Source organism: Tripterygium wilfordii, chromosome 14, assembly GCF_013401445.1.
Source record: "Tripterygium wilfordii isolate XIE 37 chromosome 14, ASM1340144v1, whole genome shotgun sequence".
Lineage (NCBI taxonomy): Eukaryota > Viridiplantae > Streptophyta > Magnoliopsida > Celastrales > Celastraceae > Tripterygium > Tripterygium wilfordii.
In genome coordinates, this window is record NC_052245.1 from 11914045 (window position 1) to 11931186 (window position 17142).

Sequence of the window (17142 nt, forward strand, 5' to 3'; positions counted from 1 at the left end):
CAGTAATGAATAAAATTTTCTTGTCTTAAAACCAGAACCAAGGCCCATACATTTTGCATCATATTGCACCATTCATGAGGAAGCTACACAAGCAAAAGAGAGAAGAGAATACATAAACCCTATCCCATGCATAAAGGTAATTAATTGAAAACAGAAGAAATTTTCTTAAAAGATTATATGTTTCATTTTCAGTCTTAATAGGTCTTTGGCTTCCTTTCTTCCACTCCAGCATCAAGCTTGATTGTGTTTGTAAGCACTGGCATGTCCATATCCATATATGAACTTTGCTGTTCCTTCTGTGTACACGTGAGTTTCATTGTCCAGTCTGCAAATAAACCAGTTCTCAATCAACTATTACTGATTGAATGATATTAAAGTAATTGATTAGAAGTGCTTGGAGAACTGATTAGGTTTAGCCTTACGATCTCCGAACGGCTTTGCTCAAGGTAGAGACTGATGTAAAAGTCTTCCCATCAAAGTACTTGTTCTCTCCCTTGATTCTTTGCTTCATTCTGAGGTCTATTTCATCAGCACTCAGTGTGAATGGGGTGTCCGATGCCTGTCATTAGTTTTCCGACAAAACATTCAGACAATACAAGTCTAATTAAACACAAATGAAGTTGTGATATATGGTCATTATACACACCATGACCCATCCCCAAGTGTCAGCAAATGAAGGAATATGAGCTGAATAAGGCACAACATCTGCACAAAAACAGAGTGATTCTTATTTCACTATGGGGGAAAAAAAAGAGTAACATAATAAAAGCAAACTAAACAACTTTACTTACATTTGAAAACCTGCCTAAGGGTATTGTTAATGCAAGAGAAAACCTCAGTGTGGCTGAAAATCCCAGCTGGTCCTGCCTATAAAGTTTGAAAAGAACATTGGTTGGTAAATTCATTCTCTGGTCCCCGAAGAAATGAAAATAAGGAAAGAAAACAAAACAGACATTGAGACCGCACAAGCAGAGACTAGAGAGTAGAGAGTAGAGAGAGATACCTGTGTAACAAAGATGCCACCTGGGTTGAGTCTGGGCTTAACAATGGACTCATAGAATGATTTGGTGTAGAGTTTGTAGCATGGGCCTCCCTCTATTGGGTCTGCAAGGTCACCTATTATCACATCATAGGACTCTTCTTTGTTCTCTAGTTCAGCCCTGACACATAAACAACACACAAAAAAACAATAAAATTTGTGATAAAAAAAAAAAACTTTTTTTGGTAATAGAGAGCAACTCAACATGCGTGTCTTTTGGACAACCAACTAAACCCCAATTCGAGCTGGACGATTTGGCTAAACACTCACCAACCCGCCTGATAGGTTAGTTGGGTCGAGACCCAACATAAACCACATGGAAATAATTGCATTAGCTTAGAATCGAACTCTCGACTTCAGACGAGATTCTTTACGCATTAATTTCGGATAGATAACTAGCTATACTATCGCTAAGTGGTGATAAGAACCACAAATACAATAAATACATAACAACAACAATGGTAAGGATTGTGAAGTGATGTTTAATTAAACCTGGCATCATTGATGACAAGTTGTAGTCTTGGATCACAGAAAGCTTCTCTGTTCACAACCAAGTATGACCTGCAGAACTCCACCACCTCCTGCATATACATAAACATTTGTTAGCAAGCTATTATACTTTTTTCATTAATGTATACAATAATAATAATAATAATAATAATAATTCTTTGATTAAAGAAGAAAACTAAAATTAATCTACCTCATCAATGTCACACATGACAACCTTGTCTACTGTCTTATGTCTCAGTATTTCTCTTGCAGTTGAACCTTCTCCTCCTCCCATTATAAATATGGTTTTTGGACTACAATTTTTTTTTATTAAAAAAAAACCAAATTAATCAACTCATAATTATTCAATTGAATACAAAGGCAGCAGCTGGCATGGTAAGGATAAATAACGAGGGAATTATATAATACATAGTGAAATGTACTTTGAATGATGGAGAAGAGCTGGATGAACCAGAGATTCATGGTAGATAAACTCATCAACCTCAGCACTTTGAAGCTTCCCATCAATGACTAGAGCCTATATATCAGACAAAACAAAGAAATGCTTCCAATCACAATAAGCAAAACAATTAATTAAAAATATTTAATTAGTTTCTCAAATTTTTAATTATTAAATACCTTTCCAAAGGGCTTAGTGTCCAACAGTGCAATGTCCTGATACTGAGTTTCTCCTGTATGCAATATACTGCAGCCAACACACAAAAGTGGACTCAATATTTTATTAAACCTTGTCTGTCTTTTCTATGACCAAGGTTTCGCTTTTAAAGAAAACCATCTCCATCTCTAACTGCATTCAATCTGTGGGTTCACTCATGTGGTGCAAAAAAGAGAACCAAATCTTGACAATATTTCTAACGGAAGCACTACATGTCCATAATTTTAATGTCCATAACATTTCTCTTCATGCCACCTAGATTATGGACACTTATGGATATCAAAATTATGGACACGTATCATTTTGGTATTTCTAACCTAAGTAGAGAACAGCTAGGACTTTATATTGTCTTATCCAATAAAAAATTAAAAAGTTTCTCTTTTTGCTTCTTTCTTGAAATTTCATATCAAATTGTCCATGAATATTCTCACTAACTTTACATACAAAATATAGAGACATAACTAATGGAAAACAAGATAATGACTTGATTAACACAAACACTGCCACTAATCAAGGCAAAATCATGGAAAAAGACCTAAAACATTAAAGGGTCTTTTTTTAAATTTTATATATGAATTGTTTTTTCTATAGTTTGAACTGTGACACCTAGGTTTCTACATCAAGATTTGTCCTTTTTTTTTATAAAGGGTTTAAACCCAACACTTCATTACATAATAACAAACGTTACACCTAACGTCACATTAGCAGCTTAGAAATTTATAAAATACTAGCAGAGGAAATATAAAACCGAAGAACAAACACTGGACAACACCGGACTTAACATCGGACAATATCGAGATGTACCGAAATAACACAGATTTGTCCTATTTGGCTATTCATATCCATCTATATTTAATATATGGGTCATAATATATGTATAAAAGGAAAGAAAATATTTTTGACTTTCTAGGATCAAACAATAATAAAACACAGATGATGATATATATCATATGATATAGAGGCATGTAAGATTGAATACGAGATAAATATATACCTATTGAGAGCAAAAGACCATCTCAAGTTCTCTTCAATCTCCTCCTCATACCAGCAACTCTTCCTGTAACCATTTAGTGTACTACTATGGCCCTTGCCATTTGCTTCACTCCAATTGTTGATCCCATTAGTGCAAGAAATCTCTCCCATTTCTCTTAAACACTTTAAACACAATAGAGCTAGAGAGAGAGAGAGAGAGGAAAAAAGAAACACAAATGGAGAGAGTTATGGAGAGATTGTGGTGGCTGCACCAATATATAATGTTTGTGTGTATATATATATATATATATATATATATGGTGGTGGTGGTGGTGGCTGAGGAATCGAAAAGGACTATGATTTGGTTTAGGTATGGAAGAAGGTTAGGAGGAAATCTATCGATGTGGGTGTACTATATATGAAAATGAGAGCTCAAATCAAATATCCTCATCGATTATCGCAAATTATAAAATAAATAGATAAATATATGAATAAGAGAATAAGAAAAGTGTAAGTTTCTTAAGTTGATTTGCTCTTGTAGTTCTAGCGGTGCGTCGTCATCTAAAAGTTTTTAAAAAATCTAGATATATATATGATATATATGTCATGCACATACGTTACAATCTTTTCCATGTGCATGAGAAGACTATATATATATATGATAAGATAGAATTAACAAAATAAATGCTTTACGTATGTATGAGCTAGATTACTTGCAAAAATATCCAATGGGGTGTGGACGTGCATAGGATGAATTTAGGTATTCAAATTCGTCAATGACCTTAAATATTAGTATGTTGTAATATATCCAATTTGATATATTGTTTGGCTAAGATTCTAATATTTAAACAATATTCTTTTCAATCACTCATTTATGATTGTAAATTTTACAAAATTTAATCCAATGTGAGTTTGTGACATTTGCATTATACGTATGGAGGATTTTATTTCAGGGGACAAAGTCATGCTGGGATCTGGGACGGCGTCCCCGATTTTTTTAAAGTTATTTATTAATTATGTTTTCAAAATTATTGAAGACAACACTAAAAAAAATTAAAAAAAAAATGTGTAGAATACCAGTAGTAATAATTGAAAGTTGATTTGAGGTTTTTGACAATTGACAGTTTGGCTCATTGTCGCTCACCACCTCCTGTTTGACGTTTTGTGAAATCACGACGCCGACAACTAGTGAACAGAAACGCGATGAACTTGCAAGAGAGGAGGAGAAAAATGAGATACTCGTTTGTCTCGTTTTAACATTCTGAACTTCTTATGATTTATTTTGGAGTTTGAGTATTGAGTAGTATGTTTGTGTTAATTTTCTCAAATTTGATGGTGGGCTTGATAAATCCGCCCCTGGACGTATATGGCATGTATGAAAGGGTCATGTGGCATGCATGCACATGAGGATCACCAGAACATATATATGATATGATGATGAAGTGTTCAAACATCAAACGAAGCCAAGTAAAGGAAAGGATATATATATATATATATATATATATATATATATATATATATTAAAGGGTGATCGACAAATACAGAAAATTGTGGTTTATTGTTTTCTTCAAAAAAACATGAGAACCAAATCTTGGTTGGAGAGGCGTGCCGTGGGAACCATCATCATCCATAGATATATATTCTCTTTTGGTTTTATTATAAAGATGGAGGGGCGTGCTGTATATGCCTCAGGCGCACTCATCATCATAATAATCACCATCACCAACACCATCACTACCATATCCCACACAACATGCACTCTCTATTCTCCCAACAAATTAAATTTTTTAAAATAAAATTACTTTAAACTCTCAAATTTCAACCCCACCATAATAAAAACCACTACAAGTAGGGGTAGGAAAAAAAATTGGTTTCGGATCGGACAACAACACTTGTTTATGAAACATTTACATGTCCAGATTTTGACCCGAATTGGATTTCGGACGTACTTAATTGACCATATCTGGATTGGTTTAAATCCGGACAAGTAAATCAGATAATAATCTAATTTAAATTAGGGTCCGGACAAGTAAATCGGACAAGATTTTTCTGTTTTTGGACCCATACCAGATTTTAAACCGGACAAAATTTTTATTTTTGGACTTAGATTTTGAACTTATAACTTATATCCAAACTTATTTAATTCAAGTCAGACAAATTCGATCATTCGGACTAAACGAAGTTTTGCCACCTCTGACCACAAGGGCAAGGGCAGCAATAAGACTTCCATTTTATCTATTATTATTATACATATATGTTTTTGGCTTTTTTGCCACGTGTCAACTTCTGATCATATCTTGGTGGGGTTTCAGGTGGACCCATTTAGATAGGCTGTTTTTTTTTTCAGTGTTGTGAGGTAGTAGTGGCATCAGCATGATGTGGTTGGGACTTGGAAGAGACCAATTGGTAGACATTGGGGTCACTTTGGAAAGATTGTGTTGTTGCTCATGCAAGACTTGCTATGATATGAAGACACAATGTGAATGATGATGGATATTCACCCACCCCTTGTTCTTGGGAAAGTTAATGATGATGGATTGGTCCCAATATCTTTGTCCAAACCCATTTTCGAGATTCTAAATTCATCCACTCTCTACTTTATTGTTTAATTACCTAAACATTATTTGCCCTTTTAATTTAATAAAACTTATGTAAAATGAACTAAACGAGAAATATCAAGCTTTTGATGAACTCCCCGTGCTCTCTCATGTCTCCCAAGATTTAAACATAAAAACATGAGCAGTGAACTCCAGTTTGTTTCTTTGGGAACAATGAATAAATATGGTGGGCGTGCCGGAGTGGTTATCGGGCATGACTAGAAATCATGTGGGCTTCGCCCGCGCAGGTTCGAATCCTGCCGCTCACGAATTAGTTGTTTTACTTTTTACCACATTTTTGCTGACGGCCTTTTGGGCGCAGATAATTAATTGGGTTGGGCTTTTGGGTTGGATTCTGGAACTGAGATCCGGTCCGATATCATCTTGATTCGTGAATGAAGTCCAGCCCACAAATGATACAAATATTCGTGATGGCGGAAAATGAAGTCCAGCCTAAGTTTCACGGTCCGTCTGTCCCTTTGTAGGATTATCGAAGGTCTCGTTCGACATTACGTGATTGTAGATTCTTGTGTCTACAGTGTGTATATAAAAGAACTCCTATGCCTTCTTCGATCAAAGCCATGGCTTCAAAATGAAACTTTCATTATTACACAATATTGTTGAATGTCTTAGCAATCTCAAGCCAGTAGCCACGAACATCACCACCCACTAGTAACTAGACTCTCTTGACACCAAAAGAGTTCGCTCTAATTCAATCAATTGTCCATGAACACATACCCAAAAGCAAGCACCAACATATATAAAGCAACGAATTGGGAGTTCCACAAAGCCATTTCGATGCTTGGTAAGGGTGGTCACTTGTCAGAGCAGATGTGAGTCTAGTGGTGAGGATGGTTGCAACAGTTGGACCATTAAGACTACATCATTGGCCGGGAATTCAAACCAAGCGGGTCCTTCAAAATTGGGGTATGGAAGTGTTCATGGTCGCCTGTTGGGCTTCGTTTGGGCCGGACTAGTTTAATTAATAAAGCCCTTATAAAAAATGGCCCAATTAATATGTCTGTAAAGGCCGTGACGTATACCCACAGAAGTCAGAGACAAGAGGACGTCCACGGAACTGTTACTCCTGTTTCAACAATGGATTGCTTTCGAAAAAGTTCCCTGGCCGAAGCTCAATTAGTCAAATCCGCCATGAAGTGTCCGCCTCGGATTTAAGGTTCCTCACTTCGTTTAAAATTATAGAGTTTATAATTTGAATCTAATGATTTAAAAGTGTGTCACATTACACTATATTTTTATTTTATCATTTTAAAACTTTTTAAACTCTTTCTCCATCATTAAATGTGAATTGTAGACTTATTGTAAAGCCCCTAAATCAATTAGCATCACCCGGGAAATCTTCTTGATAAGGACTATGATGAAACACAATTGTGTATGAGGATGAAAAAAAAAATCAATTTTGGGTTGGATAATATCATGTGTTTACAAAATATTTATATATCTAGATACTAAACATAACGGATTTAAATCCAGACAAGTAAATTGAAAAATAACGTAATTCAGATTAGGGTCCGGATAAATTTTTTGTGTTTCGAGGTTGGACTAGAAATTAGTTTTAAACCGGATAAAAATTTTATATTTAGATTTGAATTTCGGACCTGCAACATTTGCCCAAACTCAGTTTAATCCGGAACGAACAAATTTGATCATCTAGATCGGATAAAATTTTGCCATCCTATTAGTGTCCGATAAAGTTTTGCCACCACAGTACTGTTGGTTTACCATAGTTGTTGAAGGGTAGAAACTCCTGTAATCAATGCAAAAGCTTCAAATCATTGTATCATTTATGAAGGGGAGAATGTCCATTTTCTATCAATATCACATGAATCTTCCACTTCAACATCATATAATTGAGCCAAAAACCAATAAATGAGAGGTACATTGCGGATGACAGTAATACCTGGTGCAGCATTTACTTCCTTACTGTGCTGGGGAAAAAACCAAAAGGAATGGACACCTTGAAACCCATAAACAACAAATAACTAATGACACCATTGGCACTGCAAAAAAACTGCCTTAATTTGTCCACATTGAAATCCAAATTCACAAGCAACCAAAGAAAATGCTCCAAAGAAGTACAATGGCTGGGATCTCAAAACAGGGCTACGTTTGTCCACATTTGATATCCAACACATCTGAGGAGCAGTGAATAGAAAGAAGCAAACAGTGTCCAAACATCAGAGACTCCAAATTCTCTAACGTCATCAACACTTCACACAAAACTTGATATATACCTCAACGACACTCGTTACACGACAATGCTACACGTTTGATTGAGCTTACAACATTTCAATTCCCAACGCACCCTCTCTCTCAGTATTCCAATATTTTATATCCTAACTACCTTATATGTCGAGATGAATGCACATGATTCATGTGAAATATTAGGTCTCACATGATCCATATAAAATCGTGTGCGTCAATCTTAACATTTGAAATAGTTGACTGAGACAACAAACACTAAGATCGCTAAGACTGCCACTGAATATAAACACACTTTTTTCTTTTTGTAACAGAGAATTTCTCAACCCAACATGTCCATCAAATAGTTAGACCAACTCTAAATTAGGGTCGTCCAACCAGCTTGTTCCACGTTTGTGACATGCAAAATCGGACCAAAACTCGTGCGAGAAATAATATCGAAATTATTGAACGTGGGAGTAAAACTTACAACCTTTTGGTTTTGAAAGGAGTTATCACATGTAATTTCATCATCCCAAATAGTCAAAGCTTCTTTTGAATATGAACACTCCCGCTAGTAGAAGAAACTGAGGTTTTGAGTTTTGACTTCTCAGGCAACAAAACACGACACATATTCCTACCAAACACTGCCATCGTTGATACCAACACAATTTAAAATTCATCCTCCAACCTAATACAAGTAGAAGAATACATTATATGCATTATCAAAGTTTCAAATTTTATCATATTATAAACAAAGTCCAACAATATAAACAAATCTTTAGATTCTCAATTCCCAAAAACTTCAAACACCCAAAAAAAATTTAAATAATACCAAGTTCGAATTGAAACATAGATTTTTCAACGCTATGGTTTTCTTGTAACAATGCCGTGTTCGCCGTTTCGACCACGCTATCTTCCTCCCATGGAAACAAAGCTCAAGATCAGACATTGCTGCACACCCCACCTCGCACGTAGTCTCTACCATTAATATGGACCATATATTTGATTTAGAGATATTAATATATAATTAAATAGATTATTAGAACAATGTCATGGTCCTCAAGGACAGTTTGATTGACAACCAGTTGACGTTGTAACTTGTAATAATAAATTGGAGTCCTATATACTTCGATTTTTTGCTGGGCGGTGAATTGTTGTTCTAGAACCGTTGAGATACGGACACGTGGCGGCGCCTGATATGTGGAGAGACAATGGAGATAAGTCCACCAAGTGGGGAGACTTTTCGGCCCTGCTGACGTGGTACTCTTTCTTGAAAAACATTGCCGGTGATTGGAGGAACGACGGCCGTGGGGTCCGCGGTGGAGGTGGTTTGATTGTATCACAGCCGTTGGTACGCTGTGGCAATGGTGTCGATGGAAACACCGTCTTCCTTGCAAGCCTAGAGTACTGTGGTCCACCGTTGATGTTTCCACGTGGCGTCCTCGCAGCTGGTGATGCGAAGGAGAAGGACCGAGCGTTGAGTGGAGATATACGTGCGGGTCCCATCGGAGAAGGACTTGTCGACGTGTCAGTCAACGTGAGGTACCACGGTTTGAGGGAGTCAAAGTGGTGCGAAACAGTGAAGGAGAAACGAGAAGATGCGCAGGAGCCAACCTTGGCCGTTGATCTAATCGACGACGGATCGAATCGGAGGGACGAGGCTCGCGGGTAAGAAGAAAAGTCGTTGAAATCCAGTGATTCTTCAAAATCAAGTGACGAAACCACCATCGTCACCGTTGATAGCTCGACAAACGGACGAACACCCTACAACCATAAACATAAGAACACTGAGAATGTGTCGGTCGAACAGTAACAAACCTACTGTAGATTCAGCTTCGTTAAACACTGTTTAACCAGCTTTTTGTCCGCAGTACTTGTTCATATTAGAAACAGACAAACACACATATACCATTTATGACACACTGATTCTGAGTTTTTTTTTTTTACCCATTTAACATTCTTCTATAATTAATTAGTATAACACTTGAGTCTCAATCTATTATCAAAGTAGCACTTCACATTAGTGTTATTAGCGTGTTTAGTATTGTTGTTTCACAATAATGTCAGTTACATTGACGTGACCAACTCGCATGATTCATTTGTGACTAATCACGCCGCCAACAAAGGCGTGATTGCACAAAAGATAATAACGTCAATAATTCTGACGTGAATTACTATTTTAGTAATAAATTGAGACCTAATGTTATATTGGTATTTAATTATACCAAAGGGTGCTAAATGGGTTAAAAAAAACTCCACTGATCCTGCAGCAAATCTTGAATTGCATGTGAATTGTTAAATTATGATTACCTTCCACATATATGAGAAGAGGGAAGGAGGATCAATGACAAAAGCCTTGTAAAGCCGTCCAGGGTAATATTCGGCAACGATTTTCAATGCTGGGAGGAGTAAATTCATAAAAGCCGAAGCTGATCTGAAAAGGCCTGCATTAGTAAACACTTATTGAATCAAAAAAGCTGTGAGAGGATAATACTGGGGAAAAAAGAAAAAAAGGAAAAAAGGAGAATCATGTGTACTTGTGGAGAGGATCAAATAATTTAAGGAAGTGACAGCGAAGTTGACCAATTCTAGGAGGGAATTTAGGCTTTACTACCCAGTTCCCCATAATACCCCTAGATTTTAAACCAATAATGTGCAACAAAATGGGTACTCCAGACATTGTCTGAAGAATATCTCAGTCATTGCCGGGCCTCCGACACATAGCTGCGTGCTTGTTTTCTCTCATTTATTACGCTACCTACATTTTATTCCCCTACCCATGGCGATGGCGTGCTTAGAGCACTTGCAATGGTGTTATTTTGTCTGGGCCAACAAATATGTATGGGGTTTTGTGTTTTGTTGATGTGGTTGTATTGGGTTTTGTGTTTTACTGACGTGGCTATATTGGGAGATGTGTTTTATATTGAAAGATTGTGTTTTGGTGTAGTTTTATTGGGGAGAACATGAAGGGCATGAGAATTTGTTGGCCACCATGTTGGGTGGAAAGGAAAATGTATAGAAATCTGTGTTTTGTTGATGTGGTTATATTGGGAGATGTGTTTTGTTGATATGATTGTATTGAGAGATGTGTTTGACTTGACTTTTTATGTAATAGAAGTGGGACCCAATATAAAATTTTGTTGGCCCAGCAAATTATCACTATTGCAATTGCTCTTAGAGTAACTTAAAATGACCAAAAACCCCCCTTAATTTGAATATTTCATACGTTCTCTCTAAGACTTTATGGTCATTTCGAAGTAGTAGAAGTGGACTTACTGGCATCAAAGAGAAGAACCAACTGTTCTACGCTCTTCGGCATGGTTCCAATGGCCACCTCCAATGTAAATACCAATAACCGAGTGAACCTACAAAATTGAAGTAAATAACACGAATCACTTCAACCTTTCCAACGTATATGTAGATATACACAAACACATATATATATATGGATGTATGTATGTTTTGAGTGTTACTCACAGTTTTTGTGAATGGAATTTCTGATAATCTTGTTTGATTCTGAAAATCTGTTATAAAACAAACTTCAGTTAAATTGTTGAGTTAGTTTCACTGCCAGGAGATGGAGATATTGTGGATTTGAAATTACCAAAACAGGCCTGGAATCTTCATCGTGCCCAGCAACATAAGCAACGCCTTCAGCAAGCTCAGCAGAGAATTCATCAGCCATCAAGTTCTCTGCATTCATTCAAAATATCAATTTACTCTTCTTTCTTTTTATTTGAATATGTGAGTGGAGTCCAATGATTATCGAGAGAGTTCACTTTAACGCTCGAAAATTCAAAGATCAGAAGGCCAAAAAGAAAAGCGAAGATTCTTCCGTAAGAAAACAAAAAAGAAAAAGAAAAAAAAATATAACGCATAGAGAGAAACAAAAGCTTTTGAAGGAATCAAGAAGACGAAGAAGAAGCAGAGTGTACCAGTGCCTATGCTCTCTCTCCAAGAAAGACAAGCCCGTAGTTGCTTCGCAGCTTTCTTCACATTATCGCCCTTCGATCTCAGAAACCTCTCCACACAAGCGTAGCTGCAGTACTTCTCCTGCAATTACAACAACAATCGCAAAATCCGTGAACAACGAACTCAAAATTGTAGAGGAAAATCAAGTGAATCGTAAGATCTGAGACCTGTTTGACGGAGAGAGGGGCCTGTTTTCGAAGGAGATGGAGGACCGCTGCGACTCTCTCGTTGGCTTTCTGATCTTTCTGTTGCTGTTCTGTTTTCTCCACCATTTTAGTGTGATCTCAAGAAGAAAAAAAGCGCAAATATCCCAAACTTCCTGTTCACGCAACCGTTAAACACTGCGTATCTCTGTTTTGTAGAGAGAGAAAATGGAAGTGGGGACTAGGGAGAGGGAGGGAGGGAGGGAGGTAGGTTGGAAATGGAAACTTTGAATCCAGTGTGTCCAGTTGGCACGATAAGCGGGGCTATATATAACAAACTGACGGCTTATAACGCCGTTACAAAAATCTATTTTTGGGAGTTACCACGTCAACCGTCTCTGTTGTTGAAAAGCATTGCGGTAGTACAATACACCTCACAGCACCAAAGTTTTTTATCTCACAGCACCTCATCACACCTCACAACACTCCCAAACGCTTACAATATATATTGAATTGTCCTACGTAATCAAATTAGGTCAATTATTTTATTTTAGATTAAGGTACAATGTAAACCTTAAGTGATTTTATATTAATATTATTAGTCATCTAATATAACCGTAATTTAGATACGCCAAACGCACCTCACAGCACCGCACCATAGTTTTATAACTCACAACACCACACGGCATTCCCAAACAATTATAATATGGAACTGAATATGAATAGTTGGTATCCCAATTATCTCGACTCTTGAGTTATATGAACGAAATTTTATGTGTATCATGTAGAAATCGTGGCATCCGCGAATTCATTTGAATATTGTGTTTCTAACTCAGCTGTTGAGAATTAAGATAAGTTGAATATGAAAGTGTTACGTTGGGACGGAAAATGTCACCACCACTACCATACAAGTCGTCATGAACTCATTATTACGTCAACAATCCATGTAGTCGAAAAAGCATTGCAATAGTACAACAATAACGGAAAATATTTATGATAAGGATCTCAACAGTTGATAGAGATCTCACAGTTAATATCAAAATTATCTTAACTATTGAGTTGTCTATGTGAATCTAACGAATTCATTTGAATCATGTGTGTTAAATAACTAGGATATCAAAATGTTGGGACGTAAAATGTGACAACCACCGCCATGCTAGCCATTATATATGAACTCATTATTACTTTTCCGTTTTTGCCCCTCGAATTTAATTGCAGTCTCGCTATCATTTCTTGTCCAAGGTGGTGGTGCCATCTTTTAATCATTGTACACTTTGAAATTTTGGAAGTGGCCTATAATATAATACAACGGCGCCGTTTTCATACAAAAAAAAGTTGGCATATCTTGATAATCATCACCATAAAACTATGGAGACAAAGCAACTCCCGTGAAGTCTTTGTAACTCTTTGAAACAAAAAAAAAAATTGAGTAATAGTGTTATTCAGGTGAAGGTAGTTTTTTAGTGTAGATATATATCTCCTTACAAGTGTGAAAGAAAATCAAACGGTGTTTTTTCTGGCTGCATTTGTGTGGTGATTTTGGTAGACAATTATTAGGTAGGTATGTAAGGATCATGTATAGGGTGGTGGAACATGTCAAGACCATTTGTCTGCCATGATAGTGTTAGGTGTCAGATTGCAATAGTACTAGCTCTTCATCAGCTACCATGGCATTTTCTACACATTGATATTGACATTACTTGGGGAGCTTTTAGCCTCAAGTATAACACTTTTTCTTTTTGGGGTGAGATATTGAGGTTGGAAAGGGGAAATAAGTCTTGCCTCATGGGCAAGCCTCCAACTATGTCCCCCATCACCACAACTGTTGTATAAAAAAAATCTTAACTACATGCATGGGTGATAGGTTAGTTATAAATTTTTTGGGTTAAAATTGTACGGATTTGAAAGTTTTTGAGTTCGATTCTCACTATGAATAATATCTTTGTATCAACACGCTATGTAACACCCGACTCGAGTGGACGGGGCTACAAGCCTTTGCAATGCAAGCTTGATAGTGCTGGATGAGCTACTGAGTGACGAAGGGGTTAAACATCTTGTCCCACATCAATCAGGATAAAAAAATGTGAAGTATAATATATAATTGGTCAAACTTCCTAACAAGTAACAATCGCTTTTCATCGGCTCAAACTAATATGGACTGGTGTTGGGCCTCTGAAGACAAAGCTGTGCGAGCCAATATGTACTGGCTTAAGCTGACAAAGTGTTATTAGTGTAAAGGGACAAACTGTTACACGCTAGACTTTAGCCTAACTTATCATTTTATTTGGCCAGAAATTTTTGATAGCTTGAGTTTAGGTGAATGTTGGATGCAGAAAGGATAAATTGTATGATGTTGTTGGTTTAAAAAACTCGAAGGTGGTATATAATGAGTGGTCTTATTTCAAAAATGTTAGGGATCCCAGTAAAAAACATCTTAGTTATCTCAGTAATGGATTTTGTCCCTTGATTGATATAAGTGTAGGGGCCCATGAAATCTTGTGATTGAACTAGAGAATGACACATCCACTATTGAGATAGTTTTTACTGGGATCCCTATCACTTCTGATCTTATTGAAGTGAATCGTGAATGAGATATGACATAATTAAATAAACACATAATTTCATGTCATATATATATATATATGGCAAAATAACGTACTTCAATTAGGTCAATACCTTGATATTTGTCGTCCCAATTACCACAAAACATTAATAGCTCCAAAGTCCGTTGTTGTTACGGCGGAGACTTTTCTCCACACTTGTGCAAAATGACCATAATGTACATGACATTCTCCACGTGTGAGCTTGGTTCCACAAATTCGAACCAACCCCCTGCTTATTTTATTTTATTTTCTTCTTGTACTATTTTTGAATCGTACAAATTAATTATAAAACCAAAGTCTCGAAGTATGATCGAGCAGACATCAAAAGTCAAAAAGGGGAACAAAATCCATACACATTAATAACAAAAATGTATTGAATTTTATGTTTTATTGATGTGGTTGTATTGAAATACGTGTTTTATTGATGTACTTCTATTAAGAGATGTGTTTTGTTAATGTGACTGTATTGAGATTTTATGTTTTGATGTAGTTTTCTTGGGGACAACATGGAGACATAGAATATTGTTGACCTCCATATTGGATGGGAAGGGATAATGTATAAGAATTTATGTTTTACTGATGTGATTTTATTGAAATACGTGTTTGATTTGATTTTTTGTATAATAGAGGTTAGGTTTTTGTTGACCCAATAAAAATGTCCTATTGCATTTGCTCTACAACTTGTACACGTTACTTTGTTAACATATATAGATTATTTTGGTTTCTAATCATTAACAACGCGTTTTTCTAGAGGTAAACATCTCGTGAGAACTCCGCATGCAATTAAGCGTGCTTCCGCAAGAGTAATATTAGGATAGGTGACCTCCTGAAAAGGCAAAACCGTGCTGGACTGATGTATCCACGAGAACCAGACAACCCAAAGTTGACAATATTATTGACGTGTATCGGGTTGGAAATTTTAATATAGTTTACTTTCTAATTTCTATAATAAAGATTAGATAATTAGTTTCATGGCATGTTACTCAATATGTTTTGAGAATTTAGGGGTAAGTGGGCGTAGGGGTTGGAATTTGATTTGGGTATCATCCAATTCAAGCATATGTCTTAACTATATCAATTGAAGGGTTATTGACGGACCTAAAACACATAATTTAGGCTGCTTGATAAATTGAAATCCACAATCAAAAGCAAATAATCATCGGTAATCCGAAGTTGGTGGAAAAGGAATTATAATAAAAAAAAGAAAAGGGATTAGGTATATTAATTAAAATAAGAGTATGCATCATGCATGCATGGGATTTGGGGCTTGGGTGAGAAGGATTAGAGATGTCAAAGCCGTAGTTTAGGCTGGCAAGTTGGGTTGTCCAAAGCTAAAGTGTTGAGCTTTGTCGAGCTAATTTAAATAATGTTATAATAAAAGTGGGTACTTAGTGAAAGGCTTCTTTCGTTTGTCTCCATTCAAATATGTAAGAGATTCCCTCTTCTTCTTCTTTATTTTAAAAAAATTATTAGAGTAAACACACACACACATACATATACATATATATATATATATATATATATATATATATATATATATATTCGAATATTATTTATATAATGCGATATATATTGTGATTTGCCAACTACAAGTCAAGTCACGTGCTTCAGACCATTTCTACTAATCAAAAGTTTGCCTCTTAATTCCACCAACAAAAATGATAAAAGAACGTAGTGATAACCATTCAAAAGCATCCCAACAGTGTATGACATTCGTTCACTGGATGTGATTTTTTATGAATTCATTGTTATGATATCATCACACCCAATTAATGAAATGTCACACATTGTTGAAAAGTTTTTGGAATGGTTATCACTGAAATTTCTAGTATTGTTATTCTGCAAAACCCACCCAACATTAGGCAATTACTCATTCCTTTTGGAAGTGATTTCAAAATTTGAAACACCAATTGGTAATTATTCCATCTCCCCCTCATAGTGCTGTATGTTCATACATACCCCCACACACCCATTACCACCTGCAAATCGAACTCATAATAACATATATATACAGCTTATCAAAAAAACAATAATAACATATATACAACACTATCATTGTTGCCCCTTTTGAATTCAAACAAATGCATGCATGTGTTGTTTTCCTCTTTCTGTCTCTCTGGGTTAATTAGGTTGGTTTAAGGTAATTAAAAAAAGGGAGATATATAGTGCATGTTTTCCTTAAAATAATCATCAAGTCAGAGGGAACTCTCTCTCTCTCTCTCTCTCTCTCTATATATATATATATATATATAGCCAATTTGTTAGGGTTTAGGTCTTCTTTAAGACATACATAGACATTTTTTCTTTAAGAATTATAGTTGTTGTTGAATTAAGGTTTACTAAATTCAAACTTGATTCTTTGTCAAAAGGATTGGTAACCCACCCACTCAGGTTATTATCAACCCATCACTAATAAAAGTGAAGTGACGTGGATTTTTTTTAAAAA

The 17142-nt window shown here is 36.0% G+C and overlaps 1 protein-coding gene, 1 non-coding gene and 1 pseudogene across 2 annotated transcripts; 1 reads left to right on the plus strand and 2 right to left on the minus strand.

Moving 5' to 3' along the window:
• On the minus strand, nucleotides 1–3472 carry LOC120014685 (thermospermine synthase ACAULIS5-like). Its single transcript, XM_038866707.1, has 10 exons — nucleotides 3199–3472; nucleotides 2168–2234; nucleotides 1972–2066; nucleotides 1740–1842; nucleotides 1532–1620; nucleotides 1004–1160; nucleotides 792–867; nucleotides 647–705; nucleotides 423–559; nucleotides 1–325 (listed from the first exon to the last, which is right to left on the minus strand). Exons 1-10 carry the CDS (start codon nucleotides 3345–3347, stop codon nucleotides 232–234), a joined length of 1026 nt encoding a protein of 341 aa, XP_038722635.1. The 5' UTR covers nucleotides 3348–3472; the 3' UTR covers nucleotides 1–231.
• A 2488-nt stretch (nucleotides 3473–5960) lies between these two features.
• TRNAS-AGA lies at nucleotides 5961–6042 on the plus strand. The gene has a single exon. It is a non-coding gene; the product is annotated as a tRNA-Ser (tRNA).
• Nucleotides 6043–8743: 2701 nt separating this feature from the next.
• On the minus strand, nucleotides 8744–12356 carry LOC120015524 (annotated as a pseudogene).
• Between the last annotated feature and the right edge of the window lie 4786 nt (nucleotides 12357–17142).